The 26,113-nt window shown below is 40.1% G+C and overlaps 1 protein-coding gene across 3 annotated transcripts; it reads right to left on the minus strand.

Moving 5' to 3' along the window:
• Window positions 1-5,848: 5,848 nt before the first annotated feature.
• LOC106602683 (butyrophilin subfamily 1 member A1) lies at window positions 5,849-24,407 on the minus strand. 3 transcript variants are annotated; one of them, XM_045716736.1, is made up of 12 exons: window positions 24,339-24,355; window positions 24,137-24,209; window positions 16,220-16,282; window positions 15,575-15,922; window positions 13,168-13,332; window positions 12,932-13,066; window positions 8,832-8,927; window positions 7,593-7,622; window positions 7,472-7,492; window positions 7,117-7,173; window positions 6,896-6,922; window positions 5,849-6,782 (listed from the first exon to the last, which is right to left on the minus strand). In XM_045716736.1, the coding sequence occupies exons 2-12, from the start codon at window positions 24,180-24,182 to the stop codon at window positions 6,217-6,219; spliced, it is 1,554 nt and encodes a 517-aa protein (XP_045572692.1). In that variant the 5' UTR covers window positions 24,183-24,209; window positions 24,339-24,355; the 3' UTR covers window positions 5,849-6,216. The 3 variants fall into 3 exon arrangements, with proteins under 3 accessions (XP_045572692.1, XP_045572693.1, XP_045572694.1); XM_045716737.1 differs by lacking the exons at window positions 24,137-24,209; window positions 24,339-24,355 and adding an exon at window positions 21,789-22,078; XM_045716738.1 differs by lacking the exon at window positions 8,832-8,927 and having other exon boundaries at window positions 24,137-24,407.
• Window positions 24,408-26,113: the final 1,706 nt, after the last annotated feature.

A 26,113-nucleotide genomic window follows, 5' to 3' on the forward strand; every position in this document is an offset into this window, starting at 1 on the left:
CTTTGGTCAGCCAGCTCAAGCAAGTTATTGATGTTCAAAATGGTGATCAACCAGTGGCGATTTCAGCATGTTAGTCTTGGTGGGGCAAAACAAAAATAATGTTTTGATGCATGCTGTTGTAACTAGAGGTCGACCGATTATGATTTTTCAACGCAGATACCGATTATTGGAGGACCAAAAAAAGCCGATACCGATTAATCTGCCGATTTTTATATACATATTTGTAATAATGACAATTACAAACAATACCGAATGAACAATGAACACTTTTATTTGAACATAATATAATACATCAATAAAATCAATTTAGTCTCAAATAAATAATGAAACATGTTCAATTTGGTTTAAATAATGCAAAAACAAAGTGTTGGAGAAGAAAGTAAAAGTGCAATATGTGCCATGTAAAAAAGCTAACGTTTAAGTTACTTGCTCAGAACATGAGAACATATGAAAGCTGGTGGTTCCTTTTAACATGAGTCTTCAATATTCCCAGGTAAGAAGTTTTAGGTTGTAGTTATTATAGGACTATTTCGCTCTATACCATTTGTATTTCATATAGCTTTGACTATTGGATGTTCTAATAGGTACTTTAGTATTGCCAGCCTAATCTTGGGAATTGATATGCTTGAAGTCATAAACAGCGCAATGCTTTTACGCATTGTGAAGAGCTGCTGGCAAACGCAGTAAAGTGCTGTTTGAATGAATGCTTAGGAGCCTGCTGCTGCCTACCACCGCTCAGTCAGACTGCTCTATCAAATCATAGACTTAATTATAATATAATAACACACAGAAATACGAGCCTTTGGTCATTCATATGGTCAAATCCAGAAACTATCATTTCGAAAACAAAACGTTTATTCTTTCAGTGAAATACGGAACCGTTCCGTATTTTATCTAACGGGTGGCATCCATAAGTTTAAATATTGCTGTTACATTGCACAACCTTCAATGTTATGTCATAATTACGTAACATTCTGGCAAATTAGTTCGCAACGAACCAGGCGGCCCAAACTGTTACATATACCCTGACACTGCGTGCAATGAACACAAGAGAAGTGACACAATTTTCCTAGTTTAATATGGCCTGCTAACATGAATTTCTTTTAACAAAATCTGCAGGTTTAAAAAATATACTTCTGTGTATTGATTTTAAGAAAGGCATTGATGTTTATGGTTAGGTACATTCCTGCAAAGATTGTGCTTTTTTTGCAAATCCACTTTTGTTAAATCATCCCCCGTTTGGCAAAGTTGGCTGTCTTTGTTAGGAAGAAATAGTCTTCACACAGTTCGCAACGAGTCAGGCGGCCCAAACTGTTGCAGATACCCTGACTCTGTTGCACAGAACGCAAGATAAGTGACACAATTTCCCTAGTTAAAAGAAATTCATGTTAGCAGACAATATTAACTAAATATGCAGGTTTAAAAATATATACTTGTGTATTGATTTTAAGAAAGGCGTTGATGTTTAGGGTTAGGTACAGTGCTTTTTTGCGAATGCGCTTGTTAAATCACCCCTTTGGCGAAGTAGCCTGTGATTCAATGATAAATTAACAGGCAACTCATCGATTATATGCAACGCAGGACAAGCTAGATAAACTAGTAATATCATCAACCATGTGTAGTTAAGATTGATTGTTTTTTATAAGATAAGTTTAATGCTAGCTAGCACCTTACCTTGGCTCCTTGCTGCACTCGCATAACAGGTAGTCAGCCTGCCACACAGTCTCCTCGTGGAGTGCAATGTATCGGCCATGATCGGTGTCCAAAAATGCCGATTACCGATTGTTATGAAATCTTGCAATCGGCCCTAATTAATCGCCCATTCCGATTAATCGGTCGACCTTTAGTTGTAACTTTAATGGGTTACAGAGTTAATGTTTCCAGTTAATTCATTGAGCTGTATCTAAAGATATTTTCTTTACAGTCATTTACATATGTAATTGTATTATAATTCATGTGTTGGAGATTGAGAGAACTACATACATATTTTGTTGTATTGGTCAGTATTGGATTACGCTTTTGACTGCAAGTTCCAGAATGCCTTGCGACAGGAAGTAGAGCGATAACGCGCCAGTTATGTATAAGTGACAAGTGATTATCCTGACTTTCGCTAGCAACTTTCTTTTATTGTTTTGTAGAATCTAAAGTTGTTAAATGTAACGTGAACAAGTAGTACTACTAAAAGAAAATGTAATTTCAAACCCAATGTCCCGAGTCATTACTTTGAAGATAGTTATTCTATATTTTGGTGCCGAAACCCGGGAAAAGTATGAGCTGCGACGAAGATCGTAGGGATGAAACTGCTGAAATGGCTGAGGAGGAATGTCGCCATGAAGCAGAAAGAATGAGAAGAAAGCGGGGTGCCATTCGAAGTGCCACAACACGGTTTTGAATCAGATTGACGTGGAAATAACCCAGTCAAATTCGGATACCGATCACTTGAGTACATTGTTGGAATTGCTATTGGCTAAGGAGGACAGTTTGTTTGAACTTGATCATGGAATTGAACAGTTAACGCCATTGGACGGATTGCACAGAGGATTACAAAGAGTGCGTTATCATGCTGAAGAGCCGTGCACGAGTGATAAAGAAAAAACAGGACCTCAATCCACTACCAGCATGGGTGAGTGACACGAACTCAAACAGATCACAGAGACAATCAGTAAGGCTACCAAAGTTGGTTATTGAGAAATTCTATGGAGATGTCAGTATGTGGTAGGAGTTTGAGCCAGTATGAGACCACTATTCACAACAATGATTCACTGTGTAATAGTTTACCTATCTGAAAACATATCTCACTGGACCAGCTGCAAAGGCAGTAGCAGGACTGACGTTAACAGACAGTAACTATGATGATGCAATCGCTCTGCTCAAGAGCAGATTTGGAAGGGAAGATCTTGTGATTAGTGCTCACATGTCAAAGCTGCTGAATCTCACTCCTGTGAAGAAATCCTCTGACCTAAATGCATCGAGGCAGCTATATGATGAATGTGAAATTCAGATTAGGAGCTTGGAATCACTGGGTGTAGTGTCAGAAACATATGGAAGCCTACTATGCCCAATCTTACTGCAGATGATTCCAGAGGACATAGCTCTTGACTATAGTCGTCAGAGGGGAGTAGATGATGAATGGAAAGTGTCTGAGATCGTCAGTTTCCACCAGGAGGTTCAGAGCAGGGAAAGAGCACTACAAATGACACGATCATGCAACCAACAGAAAGAGAGCAAACCATGGAACAAGTCATGCCCCTCCAATGAAATGAAAACAAAAAGACCCAACATGCCATCTGCTGTGGCACTGCACACAGCCAGCCAGAAGGAACGAAACTGTCTATTCTGTGACAGTGCAGACCACAAATCAGAAAACTGCCCTGACCACAATATTGCTACACGCAAAGAGAAACTAAAGAAAATGGGAAGATGTTTTGTATGTTTAGGACAGAAACACATTGCAAAATTCTGTAAAGTCAAAGATGTGTCATGTGCAACATGTGGAAGCAAACATCACATTACTGTGTGTACCGGTAAGAGGAGTGAGGTGCAACCCCCTACTGTTTCTGCAGATGCTGTTGTTTCCTCAGTTATTCCCCATTCAGTGAAGATGAAACCAGATGGACAGAACACTGTGTTGCTACAAACGGCAAAGGCATGGGTAGAAGGCCCATCGGGCAGGAAGATAGCTCGTTGCTTACTAGATGGAGGCAGTCAGAGAAGCTTCATACATGAAAACCATGTGAAGGGCTATCTTACCCAGTTGCGGCCCACTTTTTGGAAGCAAACCATTCGATTTCGTCTCTTCGTTATATTGGCATCGAACATGTCACCCTCCCGAGGAGAGGGGGCGACCTTGATAATTTATTGTTAAAACGAGAGGCTGCCTGGATCTTTAATTTAAAGACCCTTGCTCCCTTCGGTCTCAACATAGACTTTGATCTGAAGCCATTCTTGTGATTATTGTGATTTTGCCATTGTAATTGTTTGTTAGATCCATTTTAGACTACAAATGCTATGATCGTATGCTATCCATTTGTTTGTCTTTTTGTATGTTCTTTGTATGCCATTTTTTTTAATATTTGAGATATCCAATGATATTAGGCCATACTTGGCCATGATTACAAACACCTGTGTGTCTCTTGACACTATATAAATGACTCATCTCGCAGTGTTTGTGATGATACCCTGATGAAGACAGCTTCGCTGTCGAAACGTTGGTTATTACATTTTTGCATCTGAGCTCTTAGAGTGTGCGGCTTTCCTTTATTTTCTAGTGTTCTACTCCGCTAGCCAGCACCTCGCCTTTATAGGTGTGCGTTTCTTTTTTCTAGATTAAAGGGCTTGAAGCTACCAGTAATCAGACAAGAGGCACTCACTCTTCACACGTTTGGCTCCTCTGCTCCAGCAACGTCCCAACGTAACACAGTGAAAGTCATCTTGGAGAATGTCTGGGCCAAACAGCAGAGAATAGAGAGAGAGGAAATTGAAACCCCACAAGTGTGCACAGCTGTGATGAAGGTTCCTGGTGAACAGATTCAACATGAGCTCAATAGAAAGGGACTGCAGCTCGCAGACTTTCCAGGAGATGGCAATTATCCTGAACTCTCTGTCCTGATAGGAGTAGACTACTACTGGCAGATAGTATCAGGCAGAGTGGAGCGACTGACGGAGACGCTGGTTGCTTTAGAGAGCACCTTTTGGATGGTCGGTGCAGGGACCAGTGTCCATATCAAGTGTCGCCGAGGCAACATGCATGTTCATCCCACTTGATGAAGACACACTAGTCTCTAAACAACTGCATGCATTCTGGGAGCTTGAGTCTCTGGGTATTATAAGCGAGAAAACACAGAACCCAGAGGAAAACGAGGCTCTACAGAGGTTCGAGAAAACAACCACCTTCAAAGATGGACGATATCACGTGGAGTTGCCATGGAAACGAGAAATGCCAGAACTCCAAGACAACTATAGAATCGGCAAGAAACGGTTTGAAGGTCTGAAGAAAAGCCTGAAGAAGGATGTGACATTCACATGCAACGCCATGGGCCAAAAGTTATAATCTTGTCTCATCGCTAAAACACCCCTGCGGACTCGGCGAAGGTCGAGAGCCAAGACACACTGCATCTTGACATACTGCTCGCGTAACCCGGAAGCCAGCTGCACCAATGTGTCGGAGGAAACACAAGAGCATGATGAGACAAGGAAATCCCGGCCGGCCAAACCCTCCCCTAACCCGGACGACGCTGGGCCAATTTTGTGCCGTCCCATGTGTCTCCCAGGCACGGCCGGCTGTGACACAGCTTGGGATTGAACCCAAGGCTGCAGTGGCACCTCAGCACTCATTGTTAAATTTCCGATTTCCAACTCTTTGTGTAATGTTTATGTCCAATGGCCAATGAGCACGGATATGTTTTATCTATAATTTATCTTCATATGACAAGGATTGAAAAGGATTTCCCAGTAGATTGTCGACTTGATTCATGAGGATGACCGCTTGTCTAGTTTGCTAGCTAAGATTGTGAAAGTATCACGTTGACAAAATCAGTCCAATCAAAGCTACGGTAGATATAATGTGATTTGGCCAATGACCTTGAGCCTTCTTGGATGGGCACTTCTAATGTAAGTCTATGGCAGCACCCAAGGGGCTTGAATTTTCGATTTCTCCCTGTAGATTCTGCGGTGACGTAGCGTCCCCATGAGTGACAGAACACTGAGCCAATCACGGCGCGACTAGAGAACATTACCAACCCCTACGCTCCGTATTGCCCGCTTGTTGCCCCACCACCACAGAAAGCACTGAGCTAGGCAGAAACACCTGCATTTTGGAGTTGCCTTACTCAAGAAAGGAATAAAGAGATCATGTTTGTATGCAGCTTTATTAACTCAATGATACATTTTTTGTTACATTGTTTTCAAACTGCTCCACCTGCACTGAATGACGTGTCGCCACTGTGATCAACAAATAATAGTATATACAAAAATAACAGAAAAATGTCATCCCAAAAACTGAAGATTTAAAACCAAACCGAAAGCCCACATGGCCACCAAACTACAACAGCCTCACGGTGCTACAAGCTGCCACACCCCGATTGCCCACACCTGTTCAAGACTTCCTGGCAGAGGACAGCACCTGCCTCTGTTGCTGCTACCTGGGGATGAAGAGTATAATTGTGTTCCTAAGAACTAAACTACCTGACCTATTTCATAACACTTTGTCATGCAGAGTCATTTTACTGTTAAGGGACAGGTGTCACGTAACCCAGGGCTGAATACAGCGAAGAATGTGTTAGATGACACAACGTTAAACAAACTGTAAAGATGTAGCTTTGAATCAGCATCATAAAAAGAAAGCATCTGTCTGTCACAGTCTAAGAACACTCCCAGTGTTGTAAGAATGTCTGCTGATATGTCTCTCAACATTGAAGGGCTTTCATTTCCAGATACTGGCATTTGAAGGTCATCAGAGACACAATACCCTTTTTCTTTTTCATATGTAAAAACCCAGAAACCATTCTGAGGGGTTAAAGGTACAACACCAGTTGTCAGAGTGGCTGTGTCTGTGGCTACCCCAACGTACCATGACTGTTTCTCTCCAAGTATTGAATCGAAATATCCACTATTCCTCACCACCACTTCCCAGTATATCTGTCCGAAGCTGAATTTGTCCTCACTAAGGACATGAGGGGCTGTGGAAACATTAGGTTCTTTTGATGTCTTAGAGTAGACCTTCTTTCGATTTGGAGACACTTGTAGATATGGATGACCAGGCTTTGGGTCCAGAGTGATGTCCACTAAGAAAAGGAAAAAATAATTGGTGAATTTATTCAGTCACGTGGTCGCTGAGATGGATGTAGTAGGTACAGCCATGTAATAATATTATGTTTGATGTTTTTTTTTGTCCTACCTTTGAATCTTTTTACTTCACCCCATTCTGCAAGTGATTAACAAATTAAAATAAGAGACATTTTCTAACCATGAAGCTTATCAACAGAAAATAAATATTGGGTTGCATCTTTTTTTTATGGGTGTTCAATGAATGTGAATAAACATGGGAATGACTGTGTTTGTGGGGGAATAAGTTCTAAAAGATGAGGAGAAAAAGTTCAATAATAAAAACGTATGTACCTTTCGGGACACATTCCTTCTGCGTAGTTGTTTCCTTGGCAGTTTGCGTACCACATTCTGCACGAGTGAACATATTAGTATTGACATATAAGTTGATTGTTGATGCATCAAATAATCAACCATATTTATCTGTTCAATGGATGATAAATTACTAATTGGACTCTTGACTTTGATTTCCTTTACCCGGAAATTGACGCTTGTCAATTTCTAATTAAATTAGACACATAATTCATAGCAAATGTAGATGTATACATGAAATAATCAACAACACACATAAATACATAATAATCAATAGAAAACACAAAATGCTCAGTAAAGTTGCTTTTGCAATGCTAAATGAAATGTTCAAATTTACCTCCGGCAAGAGATGTTTCTTCTATTAAATGAAAACAGTTAAAAGTAAGATACCAAATATGTTGAATCATATAATGTGTAGAAATACACAAAGTAGTCTTGAAAAAAGATATATGTAATACCTTCAGGCCTCTCAGTAGACTCTGTTTTATCTGAAATAGATTGACACTAATATCACTACAGGTCATACAATATTGTTGACATATAGATTATTGACACAATATAATTAACCATATTAATCTATCTAGCTATACAGTATGTTCAACGCTTGATAAATTACTCAGTTGACACTTGAATTTGATCTCCTTCACCTGGAGATGTGTTAGAAATTGAGTGCCATACTAAAGAAACAACGTTTTGAAAATTGAAAATCAATCTTTCATTTGAACACCACCTTACTGAGATTTATTGAAAAAATATTTTTTTCAATTTCTAATCAAATAAGACATGTTTCTTAGATAATATAGATACACTCTCCTCTATTTATTTGGACAGTGAAGCTACAATGTTTAAAGTTGTCTCTATATGCCAGCATTTTGGATTTGAGATCAAATGTTTCATGTATTTTCATACGTATCTGTTTTACTGTTTAGAAATTAAAGAACTTTGTGTATCTAGTCCCTCCATTTGAAGAATAATCTACTGTGTCATTTTGGAGTCACTTTTATTGCAAATAAAAATAGACGTTACTTTTACTTTTTATTTTATTTTTTATAATAATATTTTTTACACCCTTTTTCTCCCCAATTTCGTGATTACGATCTTGTCTCAACGCTGCAACTCCCCAACGAGCTCGGGAGAGGCGAAAGTCGAGTCCTCCGAAACATGACCTGCCAAACCGTGCTTCCTAACACCCGCCCCCTTAACCCGGAAGCCAGCTGCACCAATGTGTTGGAGGAAACACCGTTCAACACTTTAATACACTATAATTTAATTTGTCCAAATATTTATGACTTCTTCAAATGGATGGACTAGATACATAAAGTACTTTCATTTCTAAACAGTACAACAGATATTCATGAAAATACCCTCAAATAAAAGGTGTCATTCTATACTGTCACCTCATATGAAATATTTGATCTCAAATATGTAAAACCACATAACCCATTGTAAATGATAGGGATGGGTGTGAGTGACCAATCAATGCAGTAGTACTTAAAAAAAATGTAAGCAACAATTTGTTGAATGAAAGGCATACACTTTAAGCATTGACAACATTACATATAAACACAATGTAAATATGTACAGTATATATGTTTGTGGAGTAGAATAGTCTAGCCACCCTATGAAGATCAGTTCTACTAATAATAGGTCACAGGCTGTTCACATTTAAATTAATTTGCGTTAGCTTGTTGACATACCAGTTTTTTTGTTCCAGATGAAGAGCCCAATAACAGTAGAGACAACTAGCAGTAAAATAATCAGAGTCGCGATGAAGGCTCCAAGACTCCAATGTCCTGTACAAAGAATTTATCAAACCACTTAAAATATTACTTTAAAAAAATGAGTCTTATTTCCCAGGTTTATGATGTTGTCTTTTGGTAGATACAGTAACTCAAGACAACATATTAGAGGACTTCACCGGTCCACCTGTACCCGAAAAGCCGGGTTGGACCTAATTGTCATGGGTCTTGGGTATTTGTAATTATAACCAATTTGCCCGTAAGGACCCGTACAGACCCGAATGCGACTGGTGCTGTGGAGAGAGAGTGAAAATTGGAGAATTTATGCTGCTGCTCTTGCTTTCACAAAAGTGGTGCGTGAAGCTTGCTGTTGTTGCCGGCCAATCACAAGTCATCAAAGCAGCACTATAGTAAAAGTAGTCTCCCTGTGTGGCAAGCAAGTTAGGAGATACAGGTACAGTGCCTTGCGAAAGTATTCGGCCCCCTTGAACTTTTCGACCTTTTGCCACATTTCAGGCTTCAAACATAAAGATATAAAACTGTAATTTTTTTTTTTTAAGAATCAACAACAAGTGGGACACAATCATGAAGTGGAACGAAATTTATTGGATATTTCAAACTTTTTTAACAAATAGAAAACTGAAAAATTGGGCGTGCAAAATTATTCAGCACCCTTAAGTTAATACTTTGTAGTGCCACCTTTTGCTGCGATTACAGCTGTAAGTCGCTTGGGGTATGTCTCTTTCAGTTTTGCACATCGAGAGACTGACATTTTTGCCCATTCCTCCTTGCAAAACAGCTCGAGCTCAGTGAAGTTGGATGGAGAGCGTTTGTGAACAGCAGTTTTCAGTTCTTTCCACAGATTCTCGATTGGATTCAGGTCTGGACTTTGACTTGGCCATTCTAACACCTGGATATGTTTATTTGTGAACCATTCCATTGTAGATTTTGCTTTATGTTTTGGATCATTGTCTTGTTGGAAGACAAATCTCCGTCCCAGTCTCAGGTCTTTTGCAGACTCCATCAGGTTTTCTTCCAGAATGGTCCTGTATTTGGCTCCATCCATCTTCCCATCAATTTTAACCATCTTCCCTGCCCCTGCTGAAGAAAAGCAGGCCCAAACCATGATGCTGCCACCACCATGTTTGACAGTGGGGATGGTGTGTTCAGGGTGATGAGCTGTGTTGCTTTTACGCCAAACATAACGTTTTGCATTGTTGCCAAAAAGTTCGATTTTGGTTTCATCTGACCAGAGCACCTTCTTCCACATGTTTGGTGTGTCTCCCAGGTGGCTAGTGGCAAACTTTAAACAACACTTTTTATGGATATCTTTAAGAAATGGCTTTCTTCTTGCCACTCTTCCATAAAGGCCAGATTTGTGCAGTATACAACTGATTGTTGTCCTATGGACAGAGTCTCCCACCTCAGCTGTAGATCTCTGCAGTTCATCCAGAGTGATCATGGGCCTCTTGGCTGCATCTCTGATCAGTCTTCTCCTTGTATGAGCTGAAAGTTTAGAGGGACGGCCGGGTCTTCGTAGATTTGCAATGGTCTGATACTCCTTCCATTTCAATATTATCGCTTGCACAGTGCTCCTTGGGATGTTTAAAGCTTGGGAGATCTTTTTGTATCCAAATCCGGCTTTAAACTTCTCCACAACAGTATCTCGGACCTGCCTGGTGTGTTCCTTGTTCTTCATGATGCTCTCTGCGCTTTAAACGGACCTCTGAGACTATCACAGAGCAGGTGCATTTATACGGAGACTTGATTACACACAGGTGGATTCTATTTATCATCATTAGTCATTTAGGTCAACATTGGATCATTCAGAGATCCTCGCTGAACTTCTGGAGAGAGTTTGCTGCACTGAAAGTAAAGGGGCTGAATAATTTAGCACGGCCAATTTTTCAGTTTTTTATTTGTTAAAAAAGTTTGAAATATCCAATAAATTTCGTTCCACTTCATAATTGTGTCCCACTTGTTGTTGATTCTTCACAAAAAATTACAGTTTTATATCTTTATGTTTGAAGCCTGAAATGTGGCAAAAGGTCGAAAAGTTCAAGGGGGCCGAATACTTTCGCAAGGCACTGTAGCTGCCAAAATAAAGAAAACACTGACATAAAGTGTCTTAAAGGGGAATAACGGCAAATTTCAGAAATGTGTCTAAGTTCCTAAACCCCTCGAACTTGTTGTTGGACTGTCTGTCAAAGTGCGTACCTCTCTCACTCTGCAAGGTAGAGCGAGAGCGAACGCTATGTCACAGGGTTATGCAACACCCCCACTCAGTGCACCGCTTTCAAAGAACTTTGTGGAATGACACAAATCTCAGAAAAAAAATTACGTTCTGTCACAGTGAAAATACTAAATTCGGGAAGTCCAAACAAATGTGAGATATGGCATATACATTTTATGTGATAGATGTTGGTCGCAGGTTCACAATTTTATATTTTCTGAGATCTAACATGGTCATACCATAGAGATGGTCATACCATGGATCATTTAGCTATTTTTTTATTTTTATTTTAAGACCCTTTAGGTATAAAAAAAAAAATTAAGATTTGATAAAATATTGAACTTGCCATTTACTACTATAGACATGTACTATATCTAGGAGATATATGAAACAGCATTGTTGAATATTTGTTCCTGATTGGCTTGAAGAGCATTCTAGAATGTACATTTATACCAGATAGCGGGACAGTTGGGAAAGATATAGGGACACCTTGCAATCATGACGCAATACGCGCCTACACATGCATACCCTACTTGCTACAAAGTTACCGAAGCTAAACCAACAACCACACAAACCAAAATTGGATACATTGTAAATGCAGGTCCAACGAGGAAAAAACTGGCTATTTTGTAAATGACATCGGCGAAGTCAAGGATCGGCAGGATAGTCAGTTTTACGAGGGTATGTTTGGCAGCATGAGTGAAGGTGTGCTTTGTTGCGAAATAGGAAGCCGATTCTAGATTTAATTTTGGATTGGAGCTGCTTAATATGAGTCTGGAAGGAGAGTTTACAGTCTAGCCAGACACCTAGGTATTTATAGTTCTCCACATATTTTAAGTCAGAACCGTCCAGAGTAGTGATGCTAGGCGGGCGGGCGGGTGCGGGCAGCGATCGGTTGAAGCGCATGCATTTAGTTTTACTAGCATGGCAATGGAACATGGCAATTATCCCTTACTTAACCACTTTTTTTTGTCACAAAACTGCTTACCTTCAGATGAGTCCCGTGACACTTGTGGATGTCGTACAAACTGAGAACACCATTGTGTTTGTGAGTGCCTCATCTTTCCATAGAGTGGTCATATTAGTTTGTAGCCCAAACGGTTAGAACGCTATATACAGAAGTCGGCACATTGATGGTACTGACTTCAGACAAGTCCCGTGGGGCTTGTGGGAGTCGTAGAGCAAGACGGAGGACAACATCCTGTTCGTGTGAGTCTCATCTTTCCATAGAGTATTAGTTTGTAGGCCTAACCATTCAAACACTACAGACGTTTTCATGAGAAGCCGGATTTTCAGGATGTCTCCTGGTCTGACAAACAATGCACTAGATCTGCCATTTTCCACCACATATGTGGTTGTGGGGGATTCAGACGCAGCCCATACAAAAAAAAAATCGGATCTCTCTAGCTTAAACAGTCAGATTTTGATGGGGATTTTTTATTATGTTTCGTCAAGTCAACTCTAATTACCTCAGGAACCACACATGTGGAAGCACCTGCTTTCAATATACTTTGTATCCCTCATTTACTGAAGTGTTTTCTTTATTTTGTCAGTTACCTGTATCTAATCAATGGAAGATGGAATTAAAATGAAGGAATTAAAAGGTAAATGAGAAGGAAAGGTTACAACTACCAAGATCTATGGCAGCTAGAAGTTACTGTATTCTATCTTGTGCGAGTCTATCTTGTGCGTTTAGGAAAGCCCAAGGTCCATTTCACAACAGGTCCAAGTTGTGTTGACTGGTTTGTGGGTATAATGAACTTATTGTTACGTTGACTCAAATATTAAATGATAAGATACTGATTAAGATTTCTGAGATTCTCACCCTCCGTTGGAGCTTTGGGCAGGATTCTACTCTCTTTCTTCTCCTCTTCAGACAGAGAGACTGTACAGGAGAGCCAATCGGTGTCTGAGGGAGAACACAGCATCCAACTACTGATTCTCACCAAGCCCTGAGGATCTGTTACAGAGAGGAAAAGGGGATATACACACTTACTGACAGACAGACACACACAGCCGTAAATAGTTGCAGTAATGTTCCAAAAAAGTGTCTGCAATAACCTGGAGTGTTGAGTACTTCTCGTCCATTTCTGATCTCTGTCCCCTCTTTGTTTCTCCAGGTGAGTGTAGGATATGGTGACCAGCCCTCTGATAAACAGGTAACGTTCACCTGACCTCCTCCCCCTCTTGCTTCAGCAACAGAGACCACCGGGGTACCACCTAGTACTAATAGACAGAGGTGGTGCAAAGTACAACCAAGAAGACAATGATTGTGAGAATGTATTTAATTGTGTGCAGTACATTTTCCCCTGGATAACTGTAAACCTGCATAAAGAATTGCCACTTTCTCTCTACACTTCAAAGGGAGAGTTCACCCAAATTACAAAATAGCATATTGGTTTCCTTACCCTGTAAGCAATGTTAGACCGCTACGTGTCCATATACTGCATACAGAGTAAGGAAACCAATGTAATTTTTTAAAACTATTCCTTTAAAATAAAGTTACAATATCATGAATATTTATTTAACCAGGCAAGTCATTTAAGAACAAATTCTTATTTACAATGACAGCCTAGGAACAGTGGGCTAACAACCTTGTCAGCTCAGAGATTCAATCTCGCAACCTTTTGGTTACTGGCCCAACGCTCTAACCACTAGGCTACCAGTATTACAGTATAATTGCAGTGCAACTGTTCTGTCTGTCCCTCACATACAGCTAAATACAGTGCCTTCAGAAAGCATTAACGCCCCTTGACTTTTTACACATTTTGTTGTTACAAAGTGCGATTCAAATATATTTAATTGTCATTTTCTTTCAGCGATCTGCACAAAATACTCAAATGTTAGTGGAAGAAAGATTCTTATATATTTTTCTTATGGAAAATAAAACACCAATATCTTGATTAGATTAGTATTCAACCCCCTGAGTCAATAGATGTTAGAATCACCTTTGGCAGCAATTACAGCTGTGAGACTTTCTGGGTAAGCCCCCAAGAGCTTTGCACACCTGGATTGTACAATATTTGACAATTATTCTATAAAAAAAGTATTCAAGCTCTGTCAAGTTGGTTGTTGATCATTGCTAGACAACCATTTTCAAGTCTTGCAATAGATTTTAAAGCCGATTTAAGTCAAAACTGTAACTAGACCACTCAAGAAGATTCAAGTTTATATTTGGCCTTGTGTTGTAGGTAATTGTCCTGCTGTAAGGTGGATTTATCTCCCAGTCTGTTAGAAAGCAGACTGAAATAAGTATTGCTCTAGGACTTTGCCTGTGCTTAGCTCTATTCTGTTTCTTTTTATCCCAAAAAATGACAAGCATAAACATAACATGACACAGCCACCACCATGCTTGAAAATATGAAGAGGGGTACTCAGTGTTGTGTTGGATTTGCCCCAAATATAACGCTTTATATTCAGGACAAAAAGTTAATTTCTTTACCACAGTGTTTGCAGTATTACTTTAGTGCCTTATTGCAAACAGGATGCATGTTTTGGAATATTTGTATTATGTACAGGCTTCCTTCTTTTCACTCTGTCATATTGTGGATCATCTACAATGTTGTGGATGCATCCTCAGTCATCTATCACAGCCATTAAACCCTATAACTGTTTTAAAGTCACCTAACTCAGTTTCCTCTCAGGAAACTGCGTGAGGAGGTGTGCCTGTATCTTAGTCACTACAAAGTGTATTAATACACCATCCAAAGTGTAATTAATAACTTCACCATTCTCAAAGGGATATTCAATGTCTGCTTTTTTTTTATCCATCTACCAATAGGTGCCCTTCTTTGCGAGGCACTGGAAAACCTCCCTGGTCTTTGTGGTTGAATCTGAGCTTGAAATTCACTGCTTGACTAAGGGACCTTACAGATAAGTGTATGTGCGGGTTACAGACATGGGGTGGTGGTTCAAAAATCATGTTACATTTGCATTTTAGTCATTTAGCAGACGCTCTTATCCAGAGCGACTTACAGTAGTGAATGTATACATTTCATTTCATACATTTTTTTTCTGTGCTGGCCCCCCGTGGGAATCAAACCCACAACCCTGGCGTTGCAAACACCATGCTCTACCAATTGAGCTACAGGGAAGGCTATGTTAAACACTATTATTGCACACAGAGTGAGTCCATGCAACTTATTATGTGACTTATTAAGCAAATGTTGTACTCCTGAACTTATTTAGGCTTGCCATGACAAAAAGGTTGAATACTTATTGACTCAAGACATTTTAGCTTTTCATTTTTAATTAATTTGTAAACATTTCTAAAAACATAATTCCACTGACATTATGGGTTATAGTGTGTAGATCAGTGACACAAAATCTACATTTAAACCATTTAAAATTCAGGCTATAATTCAACAAAAGGTGCAAAAAGTCAAGGGGTGTGAATACTTTCTGAAGGCACTGTATCTACCCATTCCACATTGTCTACACAAGTGCAGTGCAGTCTTCAGTCCCTTACCCTTTACTGTGAGGAAGACACTGGCTTTTTCATACCACTGTGCGTTGCTGACATGGCAGACATACTCCCCCATGTCTTCCAGTGTGACTCTCTCCAGTGTCAGGGACACGTTCCCTCTCTCCAGACCCCCAGTTAGAGACACCCTGCCCCTGTACCGGGGGTCCACAGGGGCCTCCTGGATCTTGTGGTCCTCATACAACAAGGCAGGTTTGTCGAAGTCACCGGACCGATACCAGCGCACCTCCAATGGCTCCGCATTGAAGAGAGGTGAGAGTTCACAAGCCAGAGAGACTGAGGAGTTCAACGCGGTCAAGATCAGACCATGAGGAACCATCAAAGTGAAAACCGCTGGGATAAGAGTGAGATGTAGAATTTTTGTAAGAGGGTGTGCAAAATTAGCCACTTATATAGGGCATTACAACACTTTGCTTCGTAAGGAACTATACAGCCTGGTCTTAATCCTCTATGAATGTTGTTATAGATTTAGATGAGCAGTTGTAATGCATTAAAGTATAGCTCATAAGGCATACATGTGTTTATAATGTATTATGAAGAGGGCATTCATAAGTGTTAATTAAAAAAGCTAAGACAGTTATATGGAAGAAATCAATGTTTTTGCAACTAGCAAACAGTTGATATGCTCACCAGGACTTTGAGCTGCCATGAGAACTGTCAGAGCTTTCAGTGTCATCAACCTCAGCCACACACCTGTGTTAAAGATAGAGGACATCCTATTGATGACAATATCATCATAACTGCAGTTTCTATAAAAAGTTGAATCTATTGCATCAATGAACACGTACAGTAGTAGGGTACAACACTGCTATGTTCCGATAAAAATATATTGAGTAAAACAGACATGCCTCTTGGTAGAGTATAGTGGAATTTCTTTCTGCAATGTTCAGTATGTTGCACCCTCCTGAATATGACCCTGGTCATTTGATCAAATTCCACGTTCTGTCTCAAAGCTAAAACCATTAGGTCATACAGTCAATGTGCAGGAACCATTGAACAAATAGGCTGTGTTATGCTGAACTTTGGACCATAAGACTGTTAGGTTCTAAATATCAGATTAAGAAATTGACAGACACTATAAAAGCTCCAACCAAGTTTATTCACCCAAAGGATTGAACAACTGAACAGACAAAAACATATTTCCAACAGTGGTAGTATATATAGCTCAATTTTGGTGGAGTCTCCTCCTCTCTAAACATTACATCTTTATTGATAGGCAGGACCTTAAGTGATACGGGCAATAAACTGTTCCTTCTCCCTTAATGTGACCTCACCTGACCTCGACCCCCTTCCTCACTAATCCACAGCTCTCCACCCTTATCAGTGCCTGCCAACATGTGATCGTTTTCCCTGCACTCAGCACATTCCAAGCTTAATTGCATCCACCATATGCGTACATTCCTCCTACAGATAATCATTAACTTCTGGTGTAGACTCTAGACTATGGCAACCCTCATGTCTCTAGTATAACTGATGATTAACAATATTTAAAGTTTAGAAATCCGAACCCAGCAAGACGTGTGACAAGTTAAATTACAGTGCGTTCGGAAAGCATTCAGACCCCTTGACTTTTTCCACATTTTGTTATGTTACAGCCATATTAGAAAATGTATTAGATAGTTTTCCCCCCCTCATCAATCTACACACAATACCACATAATAACAAATCAAAAACAGGTTGTTTTTGCTAAAGTGGCTAGGCCACTCAAGGACATTCAAATACTTGTCCAGAAGCCGTCTTGGCTGTGTGGTTAGGGTCGTTGTCCTGTTGGAAGGTGTACCTTTGCCCCCAGTCTGAGGTCCCGAGCACGCTGGAGAAGGTTTTCATCAATGATCTCTCTGTACTTTGCTCAATTAATCTTTCCCTCGATCCTGACTAGCCTCCCAGTCCCTGCGGCTGAAAACATCCCCACAGTATGATGCTGCCACCACCATGCTTCACCGTAGAGATGGTGCCTGGTTTCTTCCAGACGTGACGCTTGGCATTCAGGCCAAAGAGTTCCATCTTGGTTTCGTCAAACCAGAGAATCTTGTTTCTCATGGTCTGAGAGTCCTTAAGGTGCCTTTTGGCAAACTTTTGCCTTTTGGCAAGCGGGCTGTCATTTTCCTTTTACTGAGGAGTGGCTTCCGTCTGGCCATTCTACCATAAAGGCCTGATTGTTGGAGTGCTGTAGAGACTGTTGTATTTCTGGAAGGTTTTCCCATCTCCACAGAGGAATTCTGGAGCTCTGTCAAAATGACCATCTCCCTGATCTCCCTGACCAAGGGAGCGACCAGCTCTAGGAAGAACCTTGGTAGGTCCAAACTTCTTCCATTTAAGAATGATGAAGGCCACTGTGTTCTTGGGGACCTTTTGATGTTGTTTTGGTACAATTCCCCAGATCTGTGCCTCGACACAACCCTGTCTCTGAGCTCTACGGACAATTCCTTCAACCTCATGGCTTGGTTTTTGCTCTGACATGCATTGTCATCTGTGGGACCTTCTATAGGCATGTGTGTGCCTTTCCAAATCATGTCCAATCAATTGAATTTACCAATCCAATCAAGTTGTAAAAACATCTCAAGGATGATCAATGGAAACAGGATTCACCTGGGCTCAATTTCGATTATCATAGCAAATGGTCTGAATACTTATCTAAATACGGTATTTCTGTTTTTTATTTTTAATACATTTGCAAAAATGTCTAAATACATGTTTTTGTTTTGCATTATGGGGTATTGTGTGTAGATTTATGTGAAAAAAATATATTAATCCATTTTAGAATAAGACTAACATAACAAAATGTGGAAAAAGAGAAGGGGTCTGAATACTTTCCAAATGCACTGTACTTAATGACTGCTGTCATAACTGCTATAAAAACATACACAAACATATATTGTTGAAATATATGTTTCCTCCATAGAAATAATTTTAATCATACAGTCGGAAGTACATTTTTTTGTATTAGTATTATTTTTTGGTAGATAATAATGTCCAAAAAATGTATTTGAACTAAGTCCTTTGGTAAAACTTAATTAAGGAGACAAGCAATAAAATGTCAAATAATAATACATTTACATTTTAGTCATTTAGGAGACACTCTTAGCCAGAGCGACTTACAGTTAGTGCAATCATCTTTAAGATAGCTAGGTAAAACACCCACATAGCTGCTTTATTGATGAAAGGTTGTACTATGTCTTATAAAGCATAATGCTTTAATGATCCAATATGTAACTTGTTGGGCTCCCCGACCAAATTCACATAGAAATGTGTTTTTGGTCTGTCATTTTCATTGAAAGCAAGTCTAGGTTCTTTTTAGACTTACATGCGAATTCTGCTATCAGAATATGAAGATTGTATTGAAAAAATATGGGTGTAGATGCACAAAAGTCCCTTTGTGGTATGATTATGTTCAGATCTGTCTGACCACTTCAGTAGGTGTTCAGGGATGCATTGTGTGCGGATTTCTCCACAATCAGGATACCGAAAGTGCATACAGTGGGCGACGTCCTCAGCACTCCTCCCACAAGTCTACAGAAAACGTGTGTTGTGTTTTGGGACTGAGGCCCCTTTTCATTATAAAGTACATTCTTAGCGTGTGAGGAACGTGTTTGCTGGCCACAAAAATGCTAGCCTGCTAGCTAATATTTAGAAAACCAGCTAGAGTTATGCTAACCCGTTTGCAATCCTTTTAGCGTTGCCTGCTAGCTACAGAGGTTAGCTAGCTAGTTAGCTACAGTAGTTAGCTTCTCCCATCAGTTGTTGTTGTGCTATCATCATATTTAGCCTATTCCACCATTTGTCGAATGCATACTGGCATTGGAATATAGTGCGGGAATAGGGAATCCGGACACATTTAAATGTGGATGCATGACATGTTGGTAATTTTATGAACACATCATATTTGTGAATGAATGAGATCATATTCTCTTCCTTTAGAGAACATCACTATTGATGTCCAGACTGACCATCCTGCGATTAAAGTAACTGCGAAAGGAAGGATGGCTCAGTACAGCAAAGCAAAATATACTGGGAAGTCTAACATGTATCTCTATGTATTAGGTAATAAGGTTTTTGTCAAAGGACAACACTACTGTCAAGTGGAGGTAAAGGATAAATGGTTGTCTCTGAAAAAGTGTCATGGTATGTTGGTGTGACCAAATCAAATGCTGAGAGAAGGCCTACATTTCCTTTAACACCCGGGGATGATTTCTGGATTCTCTCTTAAGATAAAAGACAAGGTTTCCATGTCCTAACTGACCCTTCAACACCACTAACTTTTATAGAAGAGCTATTTACAATGGGAGTGTTTCTAGACTGTGCCAGACACACTCTGTCTATTTAGAATTTTGAGTCACAGCTCTACACTTTTACTGATGTGAAATCATCAAACTTTCTTCCTGTGTTTGGTGCTGGACACCGTGACTCATGGCAAATAAGAATATGTTGAATGAGTACTAGGAAATGGAAGGTGAAAACCCGTCAAATGAGACATACTGTAATTATACACATGTATTTTAAATTAGGCCAATGCTACAGCTATGACTCAACGTATTTTTTATATTTTTTTAGGAGGTTCCGACCCCCTTTCATATTTCTGTATGGCTTTAGTCAGTACAGCGGGAAGGTAGAGATGGAATACGGATAGTAGGGGCATTAGCCTTTGCAGAGTTGCCAACAACTGGAAATTCCGGTTTTCAGGGGAGAAGAGAGAGCCTGTGACAGAACTTCTGCTTTTGGACATTAAAGGGGAATTTCACTCAAAAACTATATTTTTCCCTTAGTCCACTGTTGATACAACCCCAACATATTTTTCATGTCAGCAGTCAAGATATTGGACTGTGTCTCCAGCCACTTGAACATGATGATACAACATTTTGTAACAACAGTGGACCAAAGGAAAAAAATACCAAAAGAGAGTTTTTGAGTGATATTTCCCTTTAACAAGGAGACGCTCCATCTTATCTCCTCCATCACGTTTACTGAAGAGAACCTCCCACGACAGTATTTTTAAATTCTCATCAAGACCAGAATGTGGAAGATCTAGTTTCAGGCATTTCTTTTACGCCTGGCTACCTTAGGTTTGTAGGGGCACAGAGAAGTGGCTGAGACTGGTTTACAAAACCAAAAGTAAAAGATGTAAAAACTCATCTTAAGAATGAGACGCATAGAAATAGCGCACATAGAACAGATCTAGGGTTTCTAGGTCGTGTCTAGACTTGACAGTTCATGCAGATTTAGTATTCTGATCATAGAGTTCTGTTCATGGAACTCCGAACGCGTCATGCATCTGTTGTGTAGTAAATATTTCCATTTTTATTCTGATTGACTTTAATTTAATTTTTTCCAGTGAAGCACATTGTATTGCATTCCATGTCTGAAATGTGCTGTATAAATAAAGCTTGATCTTATTTTATTTGGACCTTGCAAAATGTGGAAGCCATAACATCCACTCACTAGGTGCAATGTGAGCGCCTATTACCTTCTAGCAGCTGGCGGCTCGTTAGGGCGATGGGGATGGTGGATGGGTATTTCAACTGCAGTCGAGCTTCGAGGCTTATGTGTTCAATCCCAGTGCTAGGCACTTGTTTTTGTGTGTGTGTATGTTTTTTTTTAAAGCCATTCCCAAACCTAAATTGAACCATTTGGAATGAATGCCTAAACTTAAACTTTAGTTTAACTTTTGCGGCGTTTGACTGACAGCCAAGATACGGCACCACATGCCATAATTACGTTACTGCAGTTAAGCCAGGGTTGGCGTTTTATTTGGAAATTGGGCTGTGCAGATTTAAAAAACATAGCCCTGTCACATGGCTATACAGAAATAGGGAAATATAATGAGATAAGGAGAGGGAGTGGACATACACGGCCTAGAAACAGTAGATATATTCTATGTGCGCTGTTTCTATGCAGCTATTTCAAAAAGCTGAAAATAACAATTGTGGGTTATGGAAAAGATTATTCACAGCTTTTTAGATGGTACAATGATTATCTACACTATAATTGCTTGTGTGTCACATAAATTGAAATTGGGCAAACTGTTAGAATTTTAGCAACCAGGAAATGGCGGTGTGATTTCTTCATAGTGCATCTTTAAACCAATAAAGCAGCATCTCTTTCTAAATACAACTAAACAAGGGGAGGAGATGAGAGAAAGTGAAGGGAGATACAACATTCTTCAAACAATGGCAGTAGTTGATCTAGTGAAATTAATTTCTACCTGAATGCATGATCCCTCCTTCAATTTCCAGCTGTTGTAACATCAAAGTTATCTTCGGCTATGGAATCCTCAGATGACCATGTGGATTCATGACCAGTTGACATATCCACAGTATATTTTCATTCTACTTTGTAATAAAAAATGAAGATAGAACAGCTTCTCCTCTGTCCTGTATGTCCACTCCCTCTCCTTATCTCATTATAAAAAAAACTGTTGTGGGAGGTTCTCTTCAGTAAACGCGATGGAGGAGATAAGATAGAGTGTCTCCTTGTTAAAGGGATATATCACTCAAAAACTATCTTTTGGTATTTTTTTCCTTTAGTCCACTGTTGATACAAAATGTTGCATCATCATGTTCATGTGGCTGGAGACACTCTTCTTCTTAAAAGTCCAATATCTTGACAACTTGACTACTGACATGCAAAATATGTTGGGGCTGTATCAACAGTGGACTATGGGAAAAATATATATTTTTTGAGTGAAATTCCTCTTTGAAGTCCAAAAGCGGAAGTCCTATCACAGGCGCTCTCTTCTCCCCTGAAAACCAGAATTTCCGGTTTTGGCAACTCTGCAAAAGCAAATGCCCCTGCTATCTGTAATCCATCTCTACCTTCCCGCTGTACAGACTAAAGCCATACAGAAATATGAAAGGGGGTCAGAACCTCCTTTAGAAACATTTAAATATACATACAGAGTCATAGCTGTAGTATTGGCCTAATTTAAAATACATGTGTCTCATTTGACAGGTTTTCACCGTCATCTCCTAGTACTCAATCAAAATATTCCTATTTTCCATGAGTCACGTTGTCCAGAACTGAACACAGGAAGAAAGAGGGATGCTTTCACATCAGTAAAAGTCTAGAGCTGTGACTCAAAATTATAAATAGACAGTGTGTCACGGTTGTCGAAAGGAGGAGCGGACCAAAGTGCAGCGTGTGTGTCGTTCCACATTTTATTAACACTGTGAAACTATACTATGCAATGCAATCCATAAACAAAACTAACAAAAACAACAAACCGTGACGCAGCGGTGAAACACACTGACTCAAAGATAAGCTCCCACAAACCCAGGTGAGACAAACACCGACTTAAATATGACCTCCAATTAGAGACAACGATGACCAGCTGCCTCTAATTTGAGATCATCCCAAACACAGCCCAACATAGAAATACAAAACTAGAACAACCCAACACAGAAATACAAAACTAGAACATAACAGAAAAACTAAACTAGAAAAAAAACCTGTCACACCCTGACCTACTCTACCATAGAGAATAACAATTTACTATCATTATAACATACTATCATTATAACATGTTTATCACTTTTTCCAGGGCTGAACACAGGGAGAAAGTAATTTGATACCACATCAGCAAAAGTGTAGAGATGTGACTGTGTCTCAACATTATAAAATGCACATGATCTTTGATCAGAAACTAACCTGAAACTGGGAAACAAGCAAAACAATCATAATGTTAAGATTAAAACAAGGAAAGAGGGGACTAGGACACCATTCTTCTATGATACGTAAACTCGCAATTCTAGAGAACCATCATATTACTATATATTTTATATAGGAAGGCTGCAACTCATACAGTGTAATGGAATTAATTTGTACCAGAGTGCATGGTTCCTCTCCCTTGATTTCCTGTTATTGAAAAAACAAAACGCCTGTGATTTTCTGGTAATCCTGTAGATTCATGGCAATCTGCCAATCTGCCTGTAGCCTTCCCTGTAGCTCAGTTGGTAGAGCATGGTGTTTGCAACACCAGGGTTGTGGGTTCGATTCCCACGGGGGGCCAGCACAGAAAAAAAAAATGTATGAGTTGTATGAAATGTATGCATTCACTACTGTAAGTCGCTCTGGATAAGAGCGTCTGCTAAATGACTAAAATGTAAATGTAAATCTGAATATCACAATGTATTTGAATGATACTTTGAGTTCCACTTCGTAAATGAGAGAATAGACCAGTAAGCATGATGTAGCCTGTCCACTTGTATGATATTACCTGTGCGTTCACTTTCACCACCAAGGGTAACTGATTTACAAGTTAGCTGCCTACAGTTTCTACTAAGCATGAGGGGGACCCATTGTAGAGACCCATTGCCTTGACTGACCATGCTTATTTGATACCATCCATACAGTATATAACAAACAGTACAACGTTTATTTTGTGAATAAATAATACATCAAATTACCAGCTCTATGACTTGATCAAAACCCCAGCTGTAATAAGGAGACAGTCCAGAAAAATACACAAGGGGAGGAGAGAAAAAAGGAAAAAGTGAGAATCCCATTCTTTAAAGAGGGCAGAGTTGTTAATCATAGAGTGAAGTTTATTTGTACCTGAGTGCATGGTCCCTCTCCTTCGCTTTTCCAGCTGTCGTGACATCAAAACCTTCTGTAGGTAATTGGCATGCTGTGGCAAAACATATGACCACGGTGTATTAAAGTTGTCCTTTGGAGCCCAAAATTATAATAGAAAAGAAAATACTCAGTTCTCCCTCTCCTGTCTGTCCACACCCTGCCTTTAAGGTTGTGGACTTACCTTTCACATTCTCCGTGGTGCACTATAAAACTACGCCCAACACCTGTCATTCAGCAGTTTGATTTTTAATGAGGGATTCGAATAGTGTAGCTTGTCCCTGAGCTGGCCGACAAAAGGTTTCTCACATCTCTGCCTGCTGTAGGTACTGCAAGTTTGTTCTAAAAGTAACAACAAAGAATGTTAGCAGGTCTGTTAGGAAATGCCTTTGTCACACCATCTGGATAAGGGCATTTCTGTGCTGCACCAGAAATACTCTTAATGGAGAGATGGGAAACTCCTTTTTATTTGTGCTATTAAATTCCTCTTTCATTTACAAATTCATCATTAGGCACACCTGGACTCCATTACCTCACTCATTACCTCCCCTTTATCTGGCACTCCCTTGGGTTCTTTCTCCAGGCAGTATTGTTTCTGTTGTCTAGACGCTACTCCTACGTTGTATCGGTAGATGTTATATTAAACTTACCACCTGCTTCAAGACTCCCAGCGTCTACGTTACATGAAGTCACCGAAATTGTTTGAATTAACAATTGAGGTAGCTATGTTATCTAACTCAACGCTTAACTAAATCAAATGTATTTATACATCCCTCTTTACATCAGCAGGTGTCACAAAGTGCTTACAGAAACAAAGCCTAAAACCCCAAACAGCAAGCAATGCAGATGCAGAAGCACGGTGGCTAGGAAAAAATCCCTAGAAAGGCGGAAACCTAGAGAGGAACCAGGCTCTGAGTGGCCAGTTGTCTTCTGGCTGTGCTGGGTGGAGATTATAAGAGTACATGGCCATTAAGGCCAGATTGTTCTTCAAGACATTAAAATGCTCATAGTTGACCAGCGGGGTCAAATAATAATCACAGTAGTTGTAGAGGATGCAACAGGTCAGTACCTCAGGAGTAAATGTCAGTTGGCTTTCATAGCTGAGCATTCAGAGGTTGAGACAAATGGTGTGGTAGAGCGAGAGTCGAAAACAGCAGGTCGAGGGACAAGGTAGCACGTCCGGTTAACAGGTCAGGGTTCCATAGCCGCAGGCAGAACAGTTGAAATGGAGCAGCAGCATGACCAGGTGGACTCTGGACAGCCAGGAGTCATCAGGCCAGGAAGTCCTGAGGCGTTGTCCTAGGGCTCAGGTCCTCCAGGAGGGAGAGAGAGAGAATTAGAGGGAGCATACTTAAATTCATACAGGACACCATATAAGACAGGAGAATTACACCAGACATAACAGACTGACCCTAGCCCCCCGGCATATAGACTATTGCATCATAGATACTGGAGGCTGAGATAAGGGGGGTTCAGGGGACACTGTGGCCCCGTCCTACAATACCCCCGGACAGGGCCAACCAGGCAGGGTATAACTCCACCCACTTTGCCAAAGCACAGCCCCCACACAACTAGAGGGATATCAACAGACCACCAACTTACTACCCTGAGACAAGGCTGAGTACAGTCCGTGAAGATCTTCTCCACCGCAAGAGCCCGAGGGGGTGCTCCAGTGCCTTGCCATTCACCTTCGCACCCCTGGGCCAGACTACACTCAATCATAGGACCTACTGAAGAGATGAGTCTTCAGTAGACTCAAAGGTCAAGACCGAATCTGCGTCTCTCACATGGATAGGCAGATCATTCCATAAAAAATGTAGCTCTATAGGAGAAAGCCCTGCCTCGAGCTGATTGCTTAGAGATTTTAGGGACAATAAGCATCTTGTGATCGTAGTGTACATACATGTATGTTTGACAGGACCAAATCGGAGAAATAGGTAGGAGCAAGTCCATGTAAGG

Source organism: Salmo salar, chromosome ssa04, assembly GCF_905237065.1.
Source record: "Salmo salar chromosome ssa04, Ssal_v3.1, whole genome shotgun sequence".
Taxonomy (NCBI): domain Eukaryota; kingdom Metazoa; phylum Chordata; class Actinopteri; order Salmoniformes; family Salmonidae; genus Salmo; species Salmo salar.

Excerpts from the sequence above, each read along its gene's own strand:
- LOC106602683 (XM_045716736.1), bottom strand. The coding sequence starts at position 24,182 with ATGTCACGACAGCTGGAAAAGCGAAGGAGAGGGACCATGCACTCAG. Across the intron at positions 13,333-15,574 it reads TGTCTTCCTCACAGTAAAGG|TACTAGGTGGTACCCCGGTG; the intron begins GTAAGGGACTGA and ends TCTGTCTATTAG. Across the intron at positions 7,623-8,831 it reads CATCTGGAACAAAAAAACTG|ATAAAACAGAGTCTACTGAG; the intron begins GTATGTCAACAA and ends AATCTATTTCAG.